This window comes from Labrus mixtus, chromosome 16, assembly GCF_963584025.1.
Source record: "Labrus mixtus chromosome 16, fLabMix1.1, whole genome shotgun sequence".
NCBI classification, from domain to species: Eukaryota; Metazoa; Chordata; class Actinopteri; order Labriformes; family Labridae; genus Labrus; species Labrus mixtus.
The window spans coordinates 14,428,795-14,447,699 of record NC_083627.1 but is presented as its reverse complement, the minus strand read 5'-3'; the positions used below and the strand labels follow the sequence as shown (position 1 = coordinate 14,447,699).

At 40.6% G+C, this 18,905-nt stretch overlaps 1 protein-coding gene across 2 annotated transcripts; it reads right to left on the bottom strand.

Moving 5' to 3' along the window:
- Window positions 1-2,220: 2,220 nt before the first annotated feature.
- Window positions 2,221-18,905, bottom strand: tent4a (terminal nucleotidyltransferase 4A). Of its 2 annotated transcripts, none has more exons than XM_061059337.1 (13): window positions 17,873-18,905; window positions 14,758-14,881; window positions 12,974-13,020; window positions 12,745-12,865; window positions 11,718-11,825; window positions 10,010-10,138; window positions 8,395-8,608; window positions 7,143-7,269; window positions 6,954-7,057; window positions 6,636-6,817; window positions 6,230-6,382; window positions 6,005-6,058; window positions 2,221-5,678 (listed from the first exon to the last, which is right to left on the bottom strand). In XM_061059337.1, the coding sequence occupies exons 1-13, from the start codon at window positions 18,655-18,657 to the stop codon at window positions 5,514-5,516; spliced, it is 2,313 nt and encodes a 770-aa protein (XP_060915320.1). In that variant the 5' UTR covers window positions 18,658-18,905; the 3' UTR covers window positions 2,221-5,513. The 2 variants fall into 2 exon arrangements, with proteins under 2 accessions (XP_060915320.1, XP_060915318.1); XM_061059335.1 differs by having other exon boundaries at window positions 5,885-6,058; window positions 17,873-18,904.

Here is an 18,905-nt window from a genome sequence, read left to right as displayed (position 1 = left end):
CTACAACTGACTTTGCACTGACAGATGTTTGGGACACTTGGATGCAGCAAAAACTAGCTTGAAAGAAACATGTTGATGTTGGATAAGGTGAACTTTGAGAACACAGGGAGCAGCTCTGCAATCACCAACTGGCAAACGTAGTAGGAACATATTTCTCAAGATAATATAATGTATACTTTTATCATCCCCTTGGGGAGTTTTTCCTTTGGACTCTGCCCGGCTGCAGCTTACAAATAATACAGAATATTGAACAATTCAACATAAAGTAAAATGACATTAAAATAGTTTTGGTTTCCAAATGTTCTGCGTAATGTTGCCTCTCTGTGATTTGATAGTAGGCAGAGAGCTTACTGAGGGTTTCAAGAGTTTTTTTTTTGGGGTGAGTTGGGTGTAAAGATTAAACAGAAAAAGAACATTTGTCAACTCTTAAACCAAATCAATACATTTTAAGATGCCAAAATGCTCCATTGACATAATCGGGACTGCAGTCTGGTGATCATTTTACTGAGTTTGTAACATGAGTGACACCTTTCACCTTATAGTCATAAGAATGGTAAATGGACTTGAGCTTATATAGCGCTTTTCTAGTCTTCTGACTACTCAAAGCGCTTTTACACCGCATGTCACATCTACCCATTCACACACTGATGGTAGTGGTCGCTATGTAATATCATCCATCAGAAGTAACTAATCCTACATACACCACCCCCGAAGCAGCAGGAGCTAGTCAGGGTTAAGTGTCTTGCCCAAGGACACATCGGACATGTTGCCCAGCTGGGGATCGAACCCTCAACCTTCCAGTTGAGAGGCGACTCTACCAACTGAGCCACAGCAGAACTTAAAAGTCATCATCACATTGATTTATCTATTACAGTACCCTTTAACAAAGAACTATTAATAACACAAAACGTGTGTTAAAAAGAGGCGGTATTACTGCTTCATCCAATGAAAAGAAGATCACTTTCTCAAATAGGTAATTTCATTGCGTTATGGTCAGTTGGGAGAAGCCTTGTCTGCCTTTCCTCTCTCTGCTCCACTTCACACTTTAAATCAAAGTGTGGATGCAACAAATCAATGGCCTGTGAGGGAATTGTTCATTCAGTCTTGCATCAAGCCTTTCCACTCGGTTGTTAAATTCTGCGTTCTCTGGGGAGAGTATTGCCTTTTAGGGTTTTTTTTGGCTGGCCCTGCTCAGACATATCAGATATCTGTTTATGAGACGGATTCCTCTCCATTCCAGTTAACATTATTCGTTTTTTATGTTGTTGTTGTGTGATTTGCCATTTCTTTTACCTTAAGAACACGTAGTTTGTGAACCCTTTGATTCCTGATATGACTCACCTTACCAACAGGTAGCTCCTTCAGAATGAAAATGCCCTTACTCTTTGGCCCCTTTGACCTTGTTTAACTAGAGCTTCTGGACTAATCTGTTCAAGCTACCTCTGCACTTCAGCTTTATTACTGTTCAGAGGCAATATCAGTGGGGTTAAGACACGTGGATCAGGTCGTTAAAAAGATACCCGGGCATGTAGTGAAGAGTCTATCACAAGAGGCTATACCATCAGCACATACAGAACACCTAATCCAAGGACATATGCACATACATACAAACACCTGACATCCACTAAAGGCCTAGAGGGATTTAATGTACAGCTTGTGGACAAAGTCTGGCAACGTGGAGTTAACGCCTCTATATTTGATTTGTGGGTTAAAGCATATCAGGAGGGAGGGAGCTCAGCAATGTAGAGCAGTATGCCTGTGAGAGATTCTTTTTACATCAGCACCAAAAGCAGTACACAGCACCCCCCAGTGTTGGTGAGAAGTATCACATGTTGACTGTTGAAGGTATCAGAGCCACATGACACACAAACACTAACTCAAGAGGTATGCCTGTTTTCAAAAATAACCACAATGGATGGGAAGTCAAAGCTGCACAACATTTTTTTTTAGGGTTAAAATGGTGTCGTGATGTGATAGGAGTACCTCTCCTCCTCAGCCTTTAAGATCATTTGGTTAAGGAAGTACACTGTTACTGTTTTTATTTAGTTTTTCCACTCCCACTATCTGTCCTCTGATATCCAACACAGGATCAAATCAGGCACTAATAAACCCGCTGTAACCTACATGACCATCGCTGAAACACCATATCTATCTCATGTCATGTTAGCAAACTTTTTTATTAAAGCAACCCAAAAACAAAAAAAAAGACAGGCTGAATGGCAGTTTTAAAATGTTTATTAAAAAATAAAATAGAAAAAAATATATTTACATAAAAAATGTCAAAGAAAGAAAGAAATAAACAACAACATAAAAAAAAAATTGCTGGGCTGTGGATCCCTCCGGCCACCTTTAGCTCGGTGCCCATCTGCAGGCCACTGCGCACATGAATCAGCCAGGACATAGATGGGCTGCCTCCTTTCTTTAAACAGCAGCCGCCAGTTTAAAATCCCTCACTGTATCTCAATGGGGGTAATATTACATGGCATCTGCATGTACATGTGTACGCCAAAATACTCAGCGGTCCTAGACACTCTCTGACGCCTCCCTTTCCTGTCACTTACACCTCATTGAGAGAAGTGAAGGCAATTTGTCAGCACGAGACCCAGACTTTTGTTTAAAATCCAATTGCAATATAGTGGCGAGGGAAAGGTGAAGACAAAGAGTGATCTGTGTAGGACCACAGAGATTGTTAATCCATACAGACTTCCTAGGATACTGCACGTCAAGTCTTAAGATGTTAAGATGCAGGCAACTCTAACCCAGTCAACAACCTTCCATTACCAATTTCATTTTCAGCCTCTTGTTTTAACTGGATCTAATCTCTAAAAGCAGAAATGGATGTCAGGGATGCAAATAGGATTTCTTTTCTACATCCACTTTCCTTTCATTGAAATTATACTGGGCTAGGACTGCATGTGATCATTTCATGCCCCAATGCTATCAGTTCAGTTGGTTTGAAATAATCATCTATAGAGAATTAAAAGGTAAATGGGTAAGATGGTATTTTTGGGCCCATCACTAAAAACTACCTTCTGCTGCATTCATTGTGTCAATTTGGTCAAACCATTTAACTAAAAGGATTTCTCTGATGGAGGTGAAGATTAGCTCATAATTTCAATTGCCTTGTGAGCAACCAGTCAAGACAGGAACCTGTCATCTGAGATTGAATTGATACCAGATGTAGTTTGACTGAAAAGGTCAGAGTTGCCATGGTTTCAAGGAAAAGTAAACATAAATAGTGTGATGGTTCTGAAAAGTCTCAGTTAAAAAAAAAAAAAAGAGCAAAAGAATTGTTGGTGGACACTTTGGCCACATCTGAAGCGCACCGACAGAGTGCAAGTCGCTCTCTGGGTGCACTGGCTCATAAACCGTCGGGTGTCTGATTAAAAACCTGTGGTGCCATAAGTCTCAATACTTTCTCACACACGTTTCACTATGTCACACACTACACAGACCTAGACCCAACCAATGACATTAACATCCCCCAGTCTTTACATTTGACAAAAACATGTAGAAAACTAGATTTTGAAACATGTCAGGACCTTCATACAAATACAGGGGCGTCAGAGGGTTGGGGTTGAGGTTCACATGAGCTGGCTTGTGAGTCTGTCAGCGACTAACGGTTCTGACCGACAAGCGATGTATGTCATTTGGAAAAAAATAAATAATTTGAAGGGCAAAGGAGTTGACACAATAATTTCAAATATCCACTTGCATAGTAATAACATCAGCGAGTGCAGTGTTCTGGGCGAGTCACAGCCCTCGACAGTTTTGTCTGTGAGTGTGTGTATATTTGTGTGACACGGTATGCTCGCTGAAAACGACGTACACACACTCCAAGTAAACACAAAGAAAGGCATTGCAAACAATTAGCGGAAGTACCTGGCAATCAAATATACACAAGATTCCGGAATGGAATCAAAATATAATTCCCTTTCATTAGGGTCCTTGGTTCAGGAAGACTCCCCCCCCCTCTCTCCTTCCTTCTATTTCGTTCAGGACGCTAAGGAGAAAACCTTTTCGCTAAGCATCGTAGTGTTAGCCCGCCCAGATTTGACAGCTGTCAGCAAAGTTAACATTAGCCCTAGGATCAGATTTCCACAACCCCATCCCTCCACTTGACAGAGAAAGGAAGAGGACTTCTCTGACATGAAATCAGCGGCTTTCCGCCACCAAACCTTAATCTTCAGATTCAAGTCAGATAAGTGTTAGCCTTCGTGGCCCAAACCTTCCTACAATGTGTTATAAAAATATACAAGCTCAAAACAGGAAACACAATATGTTGAACAGAATATGCTCTTTGAGACCAACATTCTGCATAGTCTGGAGGCGTTTCTTTTACAATTGCCTCCAGTGTAGAGAAAGATGGCCAAGAAAAAAAACTAGCAGGCCAATGCCAGCCTTCCCCTGACTGACAAAATATGGTAACAGCACAGTCCCACAAAGGGACACCAATACACACACAACCACTCACTCACTCACTCTCTCTCACACACACACACACACACACAGAGGGAGTTTAACACACATATACAATCTCTACAATCACTGCTAAATCTCTATCTGCCCAGGAATTACCTCTTTTTTTTTTTTTAGGCCAAAATAGAAGTACATCCATTCCCCATGTTTGTCAGGATGTCCCAGTGGGAAATTTCCAACCCTACCTTTGACTAACTGGACTGAGAAACAAAACTTCCCTAAGGAATTCCATGTTCACTTTGCCCGTGGTCACAAGACAGGTGATGAAAAATAAAAGGGAACATCAAGGTAAGAGCTTTGTATCCCTTTTTCGATGCAGCTCCTCTATATCAAACAAAAGTTACAGTGGAATAGACGAAGAGAAGGGGGAGGTGAAGCTAGAAGTGAGGTCCATCTAAACCTGATGACAAACAGGCATATACACTCCCTCAACACACAGACACAACTGACATACACACATACTCCAGCAATGCTGCCTGGGGAACCTTTTTGTAAACAAAATTTAAAATTCTACAAAAATAAAACAGTATAAAAATGCCTTTACATTTACACACAACAAATTAAATAAGCAAAACAACATTACTGCACAAAATGAAAAACCTTTTGTTCTTAAGTGTATAAACTGTAAAAAAAAAACAAATGTAACACTGAACCACAGGCAGCTTGGCTGCAAGGGCTATGACGAGGTCAAGTGAACTTGTCAAAGGCATCTTCGCCAAGTCTCATAAACAATACAAAAATAAAACAGGAATTGATCTGAAATAAAGTTGAGATCAATAAAATACTGAAATTAGCATAATAATGAAACTACAAAACCGTGAACAAAAGTCATGCAGAAATGGAAAGGTAGAGATAGAAGAAGAAAGAAGCAGAGCTGAGGGCTGTTGATCCATGTGGTGACAGCCCCAGAGTGAAAACTGCTGGTCTCTGCTGGTCCTCTGTCTGCCTGTCCATCTTCCTTTGAGGCGGACGATGAGCCACAGTCTCGCAGCCAGAGAAGAGAGGGAGGAGAAGTGGGGGGAGAGGAGTGGTTTCTATCTGCTGAGGCTAACCGGAAGGCTGTCCCTCTTTCTGCGACGCCAAGTGTTGCGGTGATACTGTGTGTGCGTGTGAGTGTGTGTGTGTCCACGGTTAACCATCACAGGGTTGTTGACCAGTGGCGGGTTGTGGAAGCCCTTCACATTAAACTTAACTCCATTCTGAGGAGAAGAGGAGAAACCAGAGAGAGAGAGAGAGAGAGAGAGAGTAACAATTTAGAAAAACATCTTCTAAACAGCAGACTGAAATGGATGAGTGTTTACATGTGTACAAGTATTTGTTTGTGTGTGCGTATGTGAGAGAAATCGTGTTTGAGTGTGTGTGACAGGTATGCCTTGACAATGTGTTTCAGGCAGCCGGCGCCTACCTTGTGTGTGTGGCTGGAGTGGGGGCTGAGCGGAGGCTGGGGGCTGGATGGGGCAGGGGGGTGAGCATGGGCTAGGGGGGGCATGTGGAAGAAGGGGGGGAGCCCGGTGTCTATACACACCTGTCTGCCAGGTATGGAGTGCATTGTTAGACCACCGGGCAGTGAGACGCGAGCCTGGAGGACACAAAGTGAATAGAATTCATTACCAAGAACCTAAAAATCCACTTCTTCTTTGTTATTAATTGTTGTGAATCTCTCGTCTGGTTACAAAACATCTTTACTTTCAAAAATGTAGCTAGAAGCTCTTTCTTCCACTTTGTTATTTTCATTCGTAGTGTAGCCTACCTGTGAGCCTGGAGGCATGAGGAGATGGTGTCCTCCCATGCCTGGCTTGCCCATGTTAAGGCCTGGTGGTAAAGCAAGGCCCAGAGGTGGGAAAGACCGGTACGGTGGCAGAGCTGGAGGAGGGACAGGACACGGCAGTGCTGAATCAGAGTCCTGGAAAATCGTAGAGAGAAAAAAAAGCAACAATAAGCAAAGTTGTAAGTGCAACTTGTAACTACAATATGTTTCTATGTGAGCATCTTGATGGGATGGCGGTTCATTAAGATCTAATTGGATCCAAGGATAAAATCAGATGAGTGGCCATTCACTCCACTATGTTAAATGTCAAATATATAATCACAGGTAACTATAGTGGTGCCACTATTGGGATAGATGGTTCTGAGAGCGAATTGTTACTAATTCTTACATTGTCTGATCCAGACAGTGAGGAGACCGAGGAGGCTGAGGAGTGCTGATGAGGACTGGAGATGGACATTGGGGAGTCTGCACTGTGGGGAGACGCAGAGTCCCTCTGCTGCTCCTCGGACCCGACACCACCTTCTAGCACACAGGGATCATGTTCGGACACTGGCTCCTTGGGCGGTGAAACTGTTGAGAAACACAAGAATTGATCATTTATCCTTCATTCCTTGGAATGTCTAGGTTTCAAGACACTTAACCAAAAAAAACAAGCTGTTTTTCTTCAGTACTGTAGAATTGTGTATTTAAGTCTGAAGTCTCATACCTCTGTTGTCATTTCGAGTCAGATCCCTGCCCCCCCACTTCTTGATAATCCATTCCCTGTAGTCAATAACTTCCTGTGTCAACCTGATTATCCTTCCCAGGGTGCTGCAGGTAAGGGAGAGAAGGGTTTTAAAACAGCACCACTTTATGCAAGGTGTCTTTAGAGGTGTTGAATGGATTGAATACCAACCTTTCAGAGTCTTTGTTGGGATATGACCGTGCGAGGGGGGATACAGCATGACTCAGGACAGTGTAGGCATAATCAAGCACCTGCTTGACATGCATGGCACCATAGGAACCCCTCCCTACATCATTACCTGCATTGAGGAAAATCAAACAAGTGAATATTTGTTAGTACTATTAACAATTTCGGTAAGTTCTGTGATATTCTAGATTTTTCTTGATAAGCTGTGTCCTTAATGCCCCATGACCTAATCATACCAGTGGAGCGTAAACACAAAATCATATAAAAGTTTCCATTACATATTGCACCGTATGATTGATTTAGAGTTGCTCTAACTAAGTTAGTATTTGGTTAAACAATTAAAAATGTGCCAAACTATATTTAAAAAATGGTAGAGGTGGGACCGACCCGATCTTATATCGGTATCGGGTCCGATATTGAAGTAATTGACGTATCAGATATTGGACTGACAGCGATCCACATCACTGATTAAGAAATGGTTGGGCACTTTAAAACTTCTTCAATGAGAGACTGTGCAAGCTGAGAATGTTTAGATTGAACTGTAAGACGTGCCAACACAGACGGGATGGAACAGCTCCAAAAGTACAATTCTTACACTTCAGTTTAAAAGATTTAATTTGAAAAACCTGACAGCTGTTGCTGCTTCCTGTTGGTATTTGAAGCCAGCACAATGCAATGCAATGCTGGATTTACTACAGCTTTGTGTAGCGTTACACATACTACCAACAACAACAACAACAATAACATTATTAGTTAAGATATAAAAATATCGGAATCAGTATCGGTACTTATGTATCGGAATAGCATTTTTAATGATTTGTTGTGATGTCTTATGCATGTCTTTAGAAAAAAATAACACAGGGAAAGATTGTAGTGAATATGTTTCTTATATCAAAAAAACTTTGCCCTTTTCTGAAGTGTTACACATGAAACTTCCACTAGATGGCACTACAACAGTTTATTTTTTTGTTACTTTAAGTTCTTGTTCAGTTACTTAGGCAAAAAATTTTTTATCATAATGTGCGTTTTTAGTTTTCTGTTAATGTTGATCTACTGTATAAATACCGTAATTGTTTATTATAGTTTAAGTGTTTCTCAACATATTACATTTAGTTGTTTCTGGTGAAGAGCAAATTCACACTTAATGCTTTTAACTAGCAAGTGTAAACAAATACAATTGTACATAGATATCAGCGTGCGTAACATTTATATTCACAGTGAATAGTGGAGGTCTCACCTGGAAGAAGTGGGTCCTCTATGCACAGCATGGATGGCCTGTATCCATTTGTCATGGCCTTCATGATCTCCTCTTTGGCTACATATGCGCCTCCATTTTTTATTCTGATCCCTGTTTTCAAGTAGTTGAAATGGCGGCCGTACAACTCAAAGAACTCAATCAGCAACACGCCCAAATTCTCATTGGGGTTTCTGGCATCAATACGAGGATGGAGCTGAAAGGAAAGCACAAGAAGACTGGATTAGTGTTTATTTAAGTCAAGTACGACTTTGGTAAGGATTGTCATTAATGTCAATGTACAACATTGGATATGTGTGTATTTGTCATAAATATCCCTGTTCAGTGCATGCAGTCATACTAATAGGTCAGAGTGGATAAAAAAAAAAAGGCAGCCACACATGGCAGTATCCACTCCCCAATCCAAGTGGCGGTAATGTCAGTAAAAGGTTTGCCAATCGCTATTAAACAACATCAACCAGATGTGCCAATCAATGGAGCTTGGCAGAGGAAACAGAAGCAAAAAAACTGCAGTTCCACGATTGTCCACTTGAGGCTGGCTCCATTATAGTCTCATACACACCCCATATAAAAATGTCCACTTTGTTCTGTATAGCTCATGTCTTTATCTTTGAATTTGGTTTTATGACATATCTGTTTTGATTATATGAAGGAAAAGAGTTTTACATATTTATGTTCATGACTGAAGGCTTAAGGCCGCCTCAGCTGAACCTGCTTGCCTGTTACTAGGTTGACCAAAGGTTTGGTTGAGAGAGCCTTCCCAGTGTACCCCTCCATGACTCTCCATGTTAAATTAAAAAAAAATTATGATATTTTTGAGACCACTTAAAATCAAATTTAAGCCCAATATAACTGCAACACTGGCAAAGGGAGGAAGAATATGATGAAACATTGGCATGGAATTTAAACTCTAGAAAAATATTGGTTAGATTTAAAATAATCTTAAACTTTACATAGACATGACTAATATTACAAATGTAAGCACCATGTTTCCAAAGTACTGGCTGCATAACTCGGTCAAAATAATGAGCAATACTATAACAATACAGCTTTATTAGCATAGCTATACTGGTGTACTTGCACAGCTAGTAAGGTAACCAGCACCAGAGCACACAAGCTTAAAACACCTTTTTTTCGCCTTTTTTTTTGTATATATCCCAGCATTTTGTCAAACACACAAGTCCCATTAAGAGGCGAGGTGCTAACGCTAGCTTGTAAGCGGCAGGGATGTTTACTTTTTCCCTGAGAGCTGATTCTCATGAGCACTAGTGCACACTTCAATACTCTTACACAGACAGGTAACACTTAATACGTTTGGCAGTTCTTTGCAATGTTATGGTATCTATTTAATCCTACGCAAGTCCAGAAGAAAATGTATAACCATTCAAACCCACTAAAGTCTTTTAAGGCCTTGATGTAACACAATTAAATGTAAGACTCCACGGGCATCCTGATTTCCAATACGGCGACTGTCATCAATGGATTTCAAAAGGGCACTTCAGAAACCAACGAGTAACCTCACTGACACTACGTCCATGTTTCATCCTGTCTATGCCACAACAAGCACTTCCACTTTCATGAGCACTGTTTAGAATACCTGTAGGAAGCTGATGACCATAAGGATGAGGCTGTAAGAGCTGATTCCCCCTGTGAAGACTTCATTCAGATCTCTCTGCAGCAGAAACTGCTTCAGCACAAAGATCAGGTAAGGCAGCACTGGGTACTTCTGAAAGTGGAAAAAGAGACACATTAGCATGGTTCATCCAGTCAAACCTGGTTTGATTTTTACTGTTGTTGTTTTTTTTTCAGTGGTTGTTGAAGACACCGCCTGTTCAATGTGCGATTTTTGGGCTTTTACTAACTTGCATTCATTAAAAAAGAAACAGGGAAAAAACAGATCAGAATGATGTGTGTGTGTGTGTGTGTGTGTGTGTGTGTGTGTGTGTGTGTGTGTGTGTGTGTGTGTGTGTGTGTGTGTGTGTGTGTGTGTGTGTGGTGGGGGGGGGGAGAGAGACAGTCTGATTCCATTTGATGTTATTTAAAAAAACAACCCTCTGACAGTATGGTCATTTCCTCTCTCCAAAGCTGCAGAATAGCACTATGGTCCATTGGACTGCATAGTTTCTGACTCCTCTCAGTCATGTTTATGAAGGGAACAGATGTAATATTATTAGAGTATCTGTTTTACCCTCAGGTTATGTATTGTATAACAGTAAACAGCTTTGAAAAGTAGGTGTTCTATTAAGTTTCCTAGAGACTGTCACTTGATTCTATGTTGAAAGCCTAGAGGGTCCTTGGAATGGGAATTGCAAATATTACTTGTTACTAATGAATAGGGGTATATAAGCTTCTGGCAGTTTGTGTGTGTGTGTGTGTGTGTGTGTGTGTGTGCAAATCTTTGCCAGGAAAGCAGCAGCACTTGTGTGAGTTTACAAATATGCTTTTAAGAAGTGTGAACAACACTGCGAGGTACACTGCTCCATCTGTCTGCATGGGGAGCTGACGTTTGAGGATTAACTTTGGAATGACCTTTTTGATGACAAGACTGCACTGGAGCCTGTCAAACCCATGCATGAACAACATCCACTATCACTGACTTGATGCAAAGTTTGGTCGTCAACTTTCAGGTCGTGACATGTATCCCTAGAGAAATGTAATACAACAAAAATGTAACAACAACAAAGCACAAAAGCCAAAACCTGGTGGCGTGCTAGAACATCAGCACCTGGAATTCCTCTCCTGCATGAGCACCCACAGCTGTGACTAAAGCAGACAGAGATCCACCTTCTGCAGGAATTCTGTCAAGAGCCACGGGGCGGATTGCAGCTTCACTGAGTAGATTTGGCAACAAGGTCTTCAGCAACACATAGACTCAGTTGAATTTAAGTAAAGATTAAACCGAGCGAGGTTGTTTGGGTCGGTTCCAGCTTTACTTTGGAAATGAGACCAGCCAATACAAGATTGGAGTGAGGTCATATGTGATGTCTTAAACTGCTGGCTCCACTATTTCTCAAAGGGAATTTCCAAACCTCTGAGTTTAAACCTCACTGTAAAATGGTCATTTTCTGACTCCTCTGATGTTTTTTTAAATGTATTTAAATGTTCAACATGACCCTTCTCTGCACTCTTCTTCATATCTATGTTTGTAGTATATGTTCTGGATGGATTTCATTTAATATGAAAACTACAATTAACAAACCCTATCTGGACTTAAAACACATACGCAAAAGTTACAATATGATGTGTTTGTCAGTTGACCTCTTCTGCTCCTGAGTTTGACGTACAAACAATAGTTTATACCTCACCTTTACATAATCTTTGATGAAGCTTGCTGCCTTCACTCCAGTCTCCACATTGAAACTGATGTCCACCTTCACCTCCGTCTCCTGGTCTGTCAGTTTGATGATTGGCACCTTGAGGGAGAAAAAGTGTTTAACATGTATTAACAAAATGTAACAGTGAAGTCATCAGTAATGGAAAATGTCACTGTCACTGACAAAGCAGAGGGGAAAAAAATCAGCTTTTCAAACTGACAGTCTTTATGAGTGACTTATAAAGGAACATTAAGCCATTACATACTTATTAACTTGTCAGTCAAGACAGCATTGTAGCTTGCAGTGGTTCTGCCTAGTCTTTCACACACCCCACAGGATAACAGTGTATGCTACTGTGCTACTAAACCACTGTGGGAAACACTTCCATTAGAGTGGGTGCTCACACTACAAGTGCTTAAGGCCTACAATTGTAGCTGTAAAAATGATTGTGGAACAACAGAGAAAGCCTTCTTTTTGGTATTTAAACTGTGTATTCATAGCTTAACAGAAAAGGACCAAACAACTGGCAGAGTGTGCCACCTCTCACGCAAACAGATGGAAGATGCTAATTGAGCGTTTCCTTTTTTCTCCTCACATATCCATGGAGATGAAAGAGTGCACGAGCCAAAGCTTTTTACTTTTGACTATTTAAAGTCCAGGGAATATCTTTCATGGACGTTAACAGAGCTGCCAAATTTAGGTTTGGCTGGGTACATTCCAACTGGTTTCCCCTTTACTGAGGCGGCAATATTCATCACGTCTTGTGAAATATAAAACCTTTTGGACAACGTAAGTTAACAGCCACACAATTATCTTGTGCCACATGGTTGTGTCAGCGAACACAGAACACAGATTATCATTATGTGTGTGTGTGTGTGTGTGTGTGTGTGTGTGTGTGTGAGTGATGAAGATCTGTTGTAACAACCCAGTGATACTTTGTTTCAGGAGACCATATGAATACAGCTTGACATGTGTCTGAAAAAGTTTTGTGGAACATGCCCTGGTTGCTACTACTCACTGTAGCTTTGTCCAGCACTTTAATAGAGAAAGGTTCAGCGACGTTATGCTTTCTAAGAGCTTGTTCCAGCTCTTGCAGCGGGGGACGCTCCCACTTTCCAAACACCACCAGGTCAATGTCACTGAAAGCAAAAAAACAAGTCAGGTGTTAGAATAGTGTCTAGCAAAACACACCAGGAAGATTTTTTTAACAGGTCAAGTTGTCTTTTATCCTAATACTAAAATCTTACCTTGTTGGGAGGTACAGCCCTGTGCTGAAGCTGCCAAATATTTGTACCTAGACAAAAAATGTTGAACAAATATGAAGACAATGACTAAAAATCTTTGAAAGACAGTCCAGAAATCCATTTTGTTCTAACTGAATGGGATTGGCTACAAGCTTTTCACAGTTAATTGATCCTGTATTGTACAACAATGCATTTGTCGTGTTGATGTACAGTTTTATTTACAGTTCAAATGACAGGAAATTAGGTATTTCCGCATTCCATTTCTGAGGCAGTAAACCCTGCCAAGTTAAGTAAGCTGACACATTAGGTATACAATAGTCAGGAAAAAAATGCTGTGTTTAGGGGCTGCAAGTGAAAGCTCTCCAAAAGGAAGCAGAGTGGAGTTCTTTTCCTTTCTGCCTGGTCAAAACAACAAGGCAATAGCACAAAGACAGCGCAGGATTAATACGTTGAAATCAAAAGGGAGGCTGGTACAAATCAGGGGCTTGATCCATTTACCTGACAGTCTGGCTTTACAGAAGACTGGAGAGAGAAGACTGGCAGCCAAGCAATCACCATAGTACATGGTTTACATGATTAAGTAACAAGAGAGGCATTAATCAACGCAAGAATTCTGCACTACACAACCAGCGGCAGAATCCTCCATCTCTATTCCTTCATGTACGTAAGTTAGAAATTAAAATGAACATATTACTTAAAACACTGGTTTAAATAAGTTGATGTCGCTTCAACCCTTAGACCTGCCAGTCTATAAAAGATGGAGTTAACCTGAAGATAATGCACTTATGCCACTGAAATGAGCAAGAGTTTCTGAATGAGAAATCATTTTGGGATTAAACAGATTCTTGGCCAGGACCAGCAGCTCCAAAGAGATCCTTACCCAAATGATAAGTGATAAATTGGCAGAATGGTAACCTTACTCTTTGTTTTATATGGATCAAACAAAGACAATATTAGTGAGCTTCAAGTGAACTTTCCTGACGCTCTGCTCTAAAGTACGTCCTGCAACGTATATTGAGTGTAATTTTGTTTTTAATACTTTAGTTGTTTCTTTCAATGGAAAATAACAGTTATTACAACTACGCTAAATTCAAATTTGCAAATCAGTACCTGTCCAAGCCAGGCAATTGTATATACATGTAAAAAAAAAGACAACATAATGGGAATCAACACAAAACCCACTAGTCCCTGTCTGTCTGTCTGTCTGTCTGGGTTTTAAAGTCAACATTATTGAATATGAACGCAATGTTAAAAGGAATGTGCCAGTCTGCACATCCATCTCCCTCCAGATACATAACCCCCCAAAATCTCACTGAGGAGAGTTGTAAGGATGAGCAAGGGAGCGTTTGCAAATATCACTATTTGCATTAAACATGATAACATCGCCTCTATGTTTGTGCAGAATCCCAAGCAGCTATAACAGAGTCTCACTTCTGAGAAACCAAATTATTAAAGCCAGTTCTGACCTTTACTCCTAAATTCATGCCAAGCTGTTGAGATGCATGTAGAGAAGAACATGAATGTTATACAAGTTGTGGTGCTCTTGTACTACCCCTGACTCACATTTATAAAAAAAAATATGTTGTCAGACGCTGGGTATGCACATGGATTCATGAGCAAGATGAGATCAGTTTGTCACTGTCCCAATACTTTATTTTCACAGATTGGCCTGTATGATACTAGAAAATGTAAAGAATCTTCAAGGAGGAAATTGTCTGAAAGAAACATAGAGGCACGTGTGTGTGTGTGTGTGTGTGTGTGTGTGTGTGTGTGTGTGTGTATCTTACATCCGCGGTGGGCCACAGCTCCTTGATGATCATCTCTATCCTGTTCACCACCTCCTTCCTCATAGCTGCTTCTTCTGGCCGAGGGGACATGAAGTTGTAGAAGTCCATCACTTCCTCATGGAGTCTGGAAAGAAAGAGGGCGACAGAAAAGGGTTTTACTTTAAATATATATATATTACACACACACACACACACACACACGCAGTCCAGCATGAAATGGATTATTAGAAGGAAATATGCAATATGACCAGGCTTACACTTTGGGAACAAAAACAAGCATCTGTCTCCAGATGGCCCAAGATATGCTTCCAACTTATCACTGTTATGCTTAACCCCCATCAAGCCAGAGCCAGGCAAGCAGACAACTTTATATTTCATATTGATCATATTTTGTTTCTAAATTTTTTTAAATACATTTTACTAAACTTGACTGGATAACTGAAAAAAAAAAATCCTAACAAAAATTGACTAAGTACAACATCGGGTTGGTAATGTTTCTGATATTGTAATTAATTAAAATTGGTCCTGAATTTTAGTATCATTGGAGAAAAGTTGGAAAAATCAATTTTCACAACTTCTATCTTCTTTTAACAAATGCTATTTCAGAAATTAGTGAAATTGTATGTTGTAACAGGGAACCTCAAAGGCTTCTACTTCTGTAGGATTAAAAATGTGTTTATCTTAACACTAGACTGGGGGTTGATCCTGTTAATGATGACAACTGCAGCCACCCCCTCATACCCCCCTCCCAAAAAGACAGCACTATGGTAGTGAGGACAGGAGTGACGGGCTTTGCAGAACTCTTCTAATCTCTCTATCACTGAGGACATTTTGTTCTGATCTAGACCAAGATACAGCACACCTTTGAGGTTAAAGAGGAATGTGCAAAGAGGGTTTGGTAAAACACTGAGGGCCAAGTTGATGTGGTTTGTTTGGAAACGTAATGTAAAGATTTCTCACACGTCAATATCCTCTGAACAGTGCAACTCTGTTCAACCCTGTGGCCATTCATTTTTTGAGGAATGCATGCCATGATGTCAGTGTGAAATACAGAACAGGGAGACTGTCACAATCAATTACCAGAGCCTTGGAGGAAATGCAGTCAGCCCATGTGCCCACTGTTTGGTGAATGCACTTTGCCAACAAGCCAGGGCAAATCCATGCCAATTTTCCACCGCTGACAGAGGGCATGGTTATTGTTAGGCCCCCCCAAAGTCCAAATAAGAAATGCTACTACAGCCTTAACTGACAAAGTAGTTTAAAGTCAAACATCACTTTAAAACGTGGGCCCCAATACCACTGACTTCTATGTCTCCTACTGTGGAATCTACGTCTTTACAGCAACTAACACAGAGACAGTTGTCTATAAACCAAATCTTAATCTATGATCATCCTGGCATCAATGCACATGAATCTGCAAAGGTGTACACAACTGTGTGTATTTCTTTAATTTGGCCAGAAAATCTCAGCGGCACTTCAAAGGAACCCCTGAAGGCAAAATACTGCAAGACAAGTGAGTGCACAAGCCAAAACTTGCATTAGAAGATGTACACAGCAACAAACAGAAGGAGAAAAAGAAATGCAATCTAGTCACCATTTCCAAACTTAAGAACTTAAGCTAACTTTGTGTTGTGGTTTAGAGAAACTTGCATAAAGCATGTGCAAGTGCTTTCATGACATGACAAACACCAAATTTGTACCGAATATTCCCACTCTGGTGCAACCGGCCATTACAAATATCACAAGGTCCTGCAACACATCTGGAAGTTCTTGGTCATTTGTATTTAAAGAAGGCTTCTGTTAGGGTACATTTTAACTAGAGTTAATATATTATAAAATATATATAATTAACTTAGTTACATAGCTCTTACAACTTCAACAATGTGGGGGCAAAACAATTCCCCAACGGATCATTCTTTTATACCCAATAACAAAAATCAAACTATAAAAAACCCACCAGTTAAGTTGAACTCAAACAAAGTAAATTGTAATTATTTGGTCAAAATTGGTTTAAAATTGTATTAAACCTTTATTTAACTGGGTTATTAACCCACTGAATACTATGGAAGACTTGCATAACATCTCTAGTGAAGTGTTATCCAACACAGCATGACAAATCCTGAAAACAAGTTTAATTGTTATTAGACCTTCACGACACCTTTTTATGCCCAATGTCCAGTCAGAATCCAAAAAAAACTTTATTTCCCACTTCTAAATTGGCATCATCTTTGGTTTAGCCTTAAGCTTCATCTGAATGTTTCACAATGGTGTGAAAGCATGGCCATAATACTCACTTAACAAATAGTTCAAATGTATACATGGTAATGAGACAGTAATATGTTTACAAAAGAAAATGTTGATACTTTTAGACGTATTGCAAATACTTATAGTGCCATGACGAAACAAAAAGGCCAATATTAATAATGATTCCTTTAAAGACTTCTATGTGAGTTAAAACTGTACTTTTAATTAGGGTTAATTTAATACAGTCTGAGACAAATGCTTACTAGTTTTGTTTTTAATTGCTTGTTCCCTACTTTACTTTGGGTAGTCAAGACAGCTATAGCTACTTTGTATGTTAAGCTTTTCAAAAATGGACTAAAGCAACATATCCGGTCCAAAGCTTCTAAATAAAATATTTCTATAGAAAAGACTGGTGAATAAAGAGAAATAAAAGGGAGACACTTAATGACACTTGCAAATAAAATATTTCTATAGAAAAGACTGGTGAATAAAGAGAAATAAAAGGGAGACACTTAATGACACTTGCACACTAACTTTTTTTTTTTTTTTTTTTTACTTCACAAAAGTTTGTTGGATGTTATTTTTTTTTTTTACCGGCCAAATTCAAACTTCACTAAACCATTTCCTGTCTTGCTCTGGTCGATTTGTCTCCAGCTTTACACACCTAACATATATTTAATGTTGCCTCTCTAATGTTAGCCATTCCTGCAACAACCGGCTCCAGTTAACTGTGCAGGGGAACAAAAAAAACACTTCCTATACACCACTACATATACACATATAAATTAAAACTGTGCGGCTTTGCAACATTAGAACCAGAAGACAAAATGTTAAAGTAAGCTTTGACATCCAGTGAGAGATATCCACTCACCCGAGGACCCCGGGGTTGTACTTCCTCGTCTTCCACGGCGTCAAAGTGCTCGCATAATTGCCATTAGTGCAGTTTGAAAGCAAGTAATTCATCCCATAAGTGCTCGCTTTGTTGTCACTTTTCCTTCGACCTGGGTGGTGTGTGTGATTTACAGGTAGACACGGTTGAACCTGGTGGCGCTTTATGCACATTTGCTGTAAATTGAAAGCCGGGTGCTCCTGCAGGTGACGGTGGTGATACAGGTTGACGTTATTGTCTATTCTGTCGCTCGCGTTGAAAAGCAGATTGGCACCCCCGACATTTTTATTGATGTCGTTCCCAACCATAGTCCTATCAAGTGAGCAGCCAGACGGGGGGCTATCCTTTGCGGACGACGAAGAGGAGACAGGTCCCGTCGTCTTCTGGGGCACGTTTTTCCCCTCACCTGGTTCAGTCGTCGTCGTCGTCGTCGTGGTGGTGGTGAGTGAGTTATGTACGTTCCCGTTGGACAGCCCTAAAGAGGAGATTGCAGCACCGGTAACACCAGTCCCGTTCATGATGCTGTGATGGCTGCTGCCGATGCTGCTGCTGCTGCTGCTGCTAAGACTCTTGCTCGATGCCACCACATTTTTTAAAACATCCAACGCAGCGTAATTCACACACTGGTTGTAGTTTTGATTGTGGAGCTGCTGCTGCTGCTGAGCGGAGAGCGTCCGTACTCCCTGAGAGGTCTCCCAGACGTGCATCCATAAGGCGTTTGCGGGTCCTTTCTGTTCGGGCTGAATCCAAGCTACCCTCGGATCCATTCAACTTCTTTCTCTGGTAGCCCCCCCCCACCTGCAAGTATCTATCTAACACTATCGAGCCCCGTTGTGAATCTCTGCCGTCTTCCGGACCTTTAGAGGTCGCTACGTCCGCCGGGGGTTACTAAAGGGGGGAAGTATTTAAAAATTAAACCGAATTAGGACCATTGATAAAGTGGCCCATTTACACCGCTAGCTGGAGAAAAGCTAGCCGTTTCCTACGGGAATTCAATATGGCGTATTCTCTTCAA

Coding starts and splice junctions, on each gene's coding strand:
- tent4a (XM_061059335.1), bottom strand. CDS start 18,657: ATGGATCCGAGGGTAGCTTGGATTCAGCCCGAACAGAAAGGACCCGCA. Junction 14,882..17,872: donor TACAACCCCGGGGTCCTCGG/GTGAGTGGATAT, acceptor CTTTCTTTCCAG/ACTCCATGAGGAAGTGATGG. Junction 6,059..6,229: donor TCATGCCTCCAGGCTCACAG/GTAGGCTACACT, acceptor TGTGTCCTCCAG/GCTCGCGTCTCACTGCCCGG.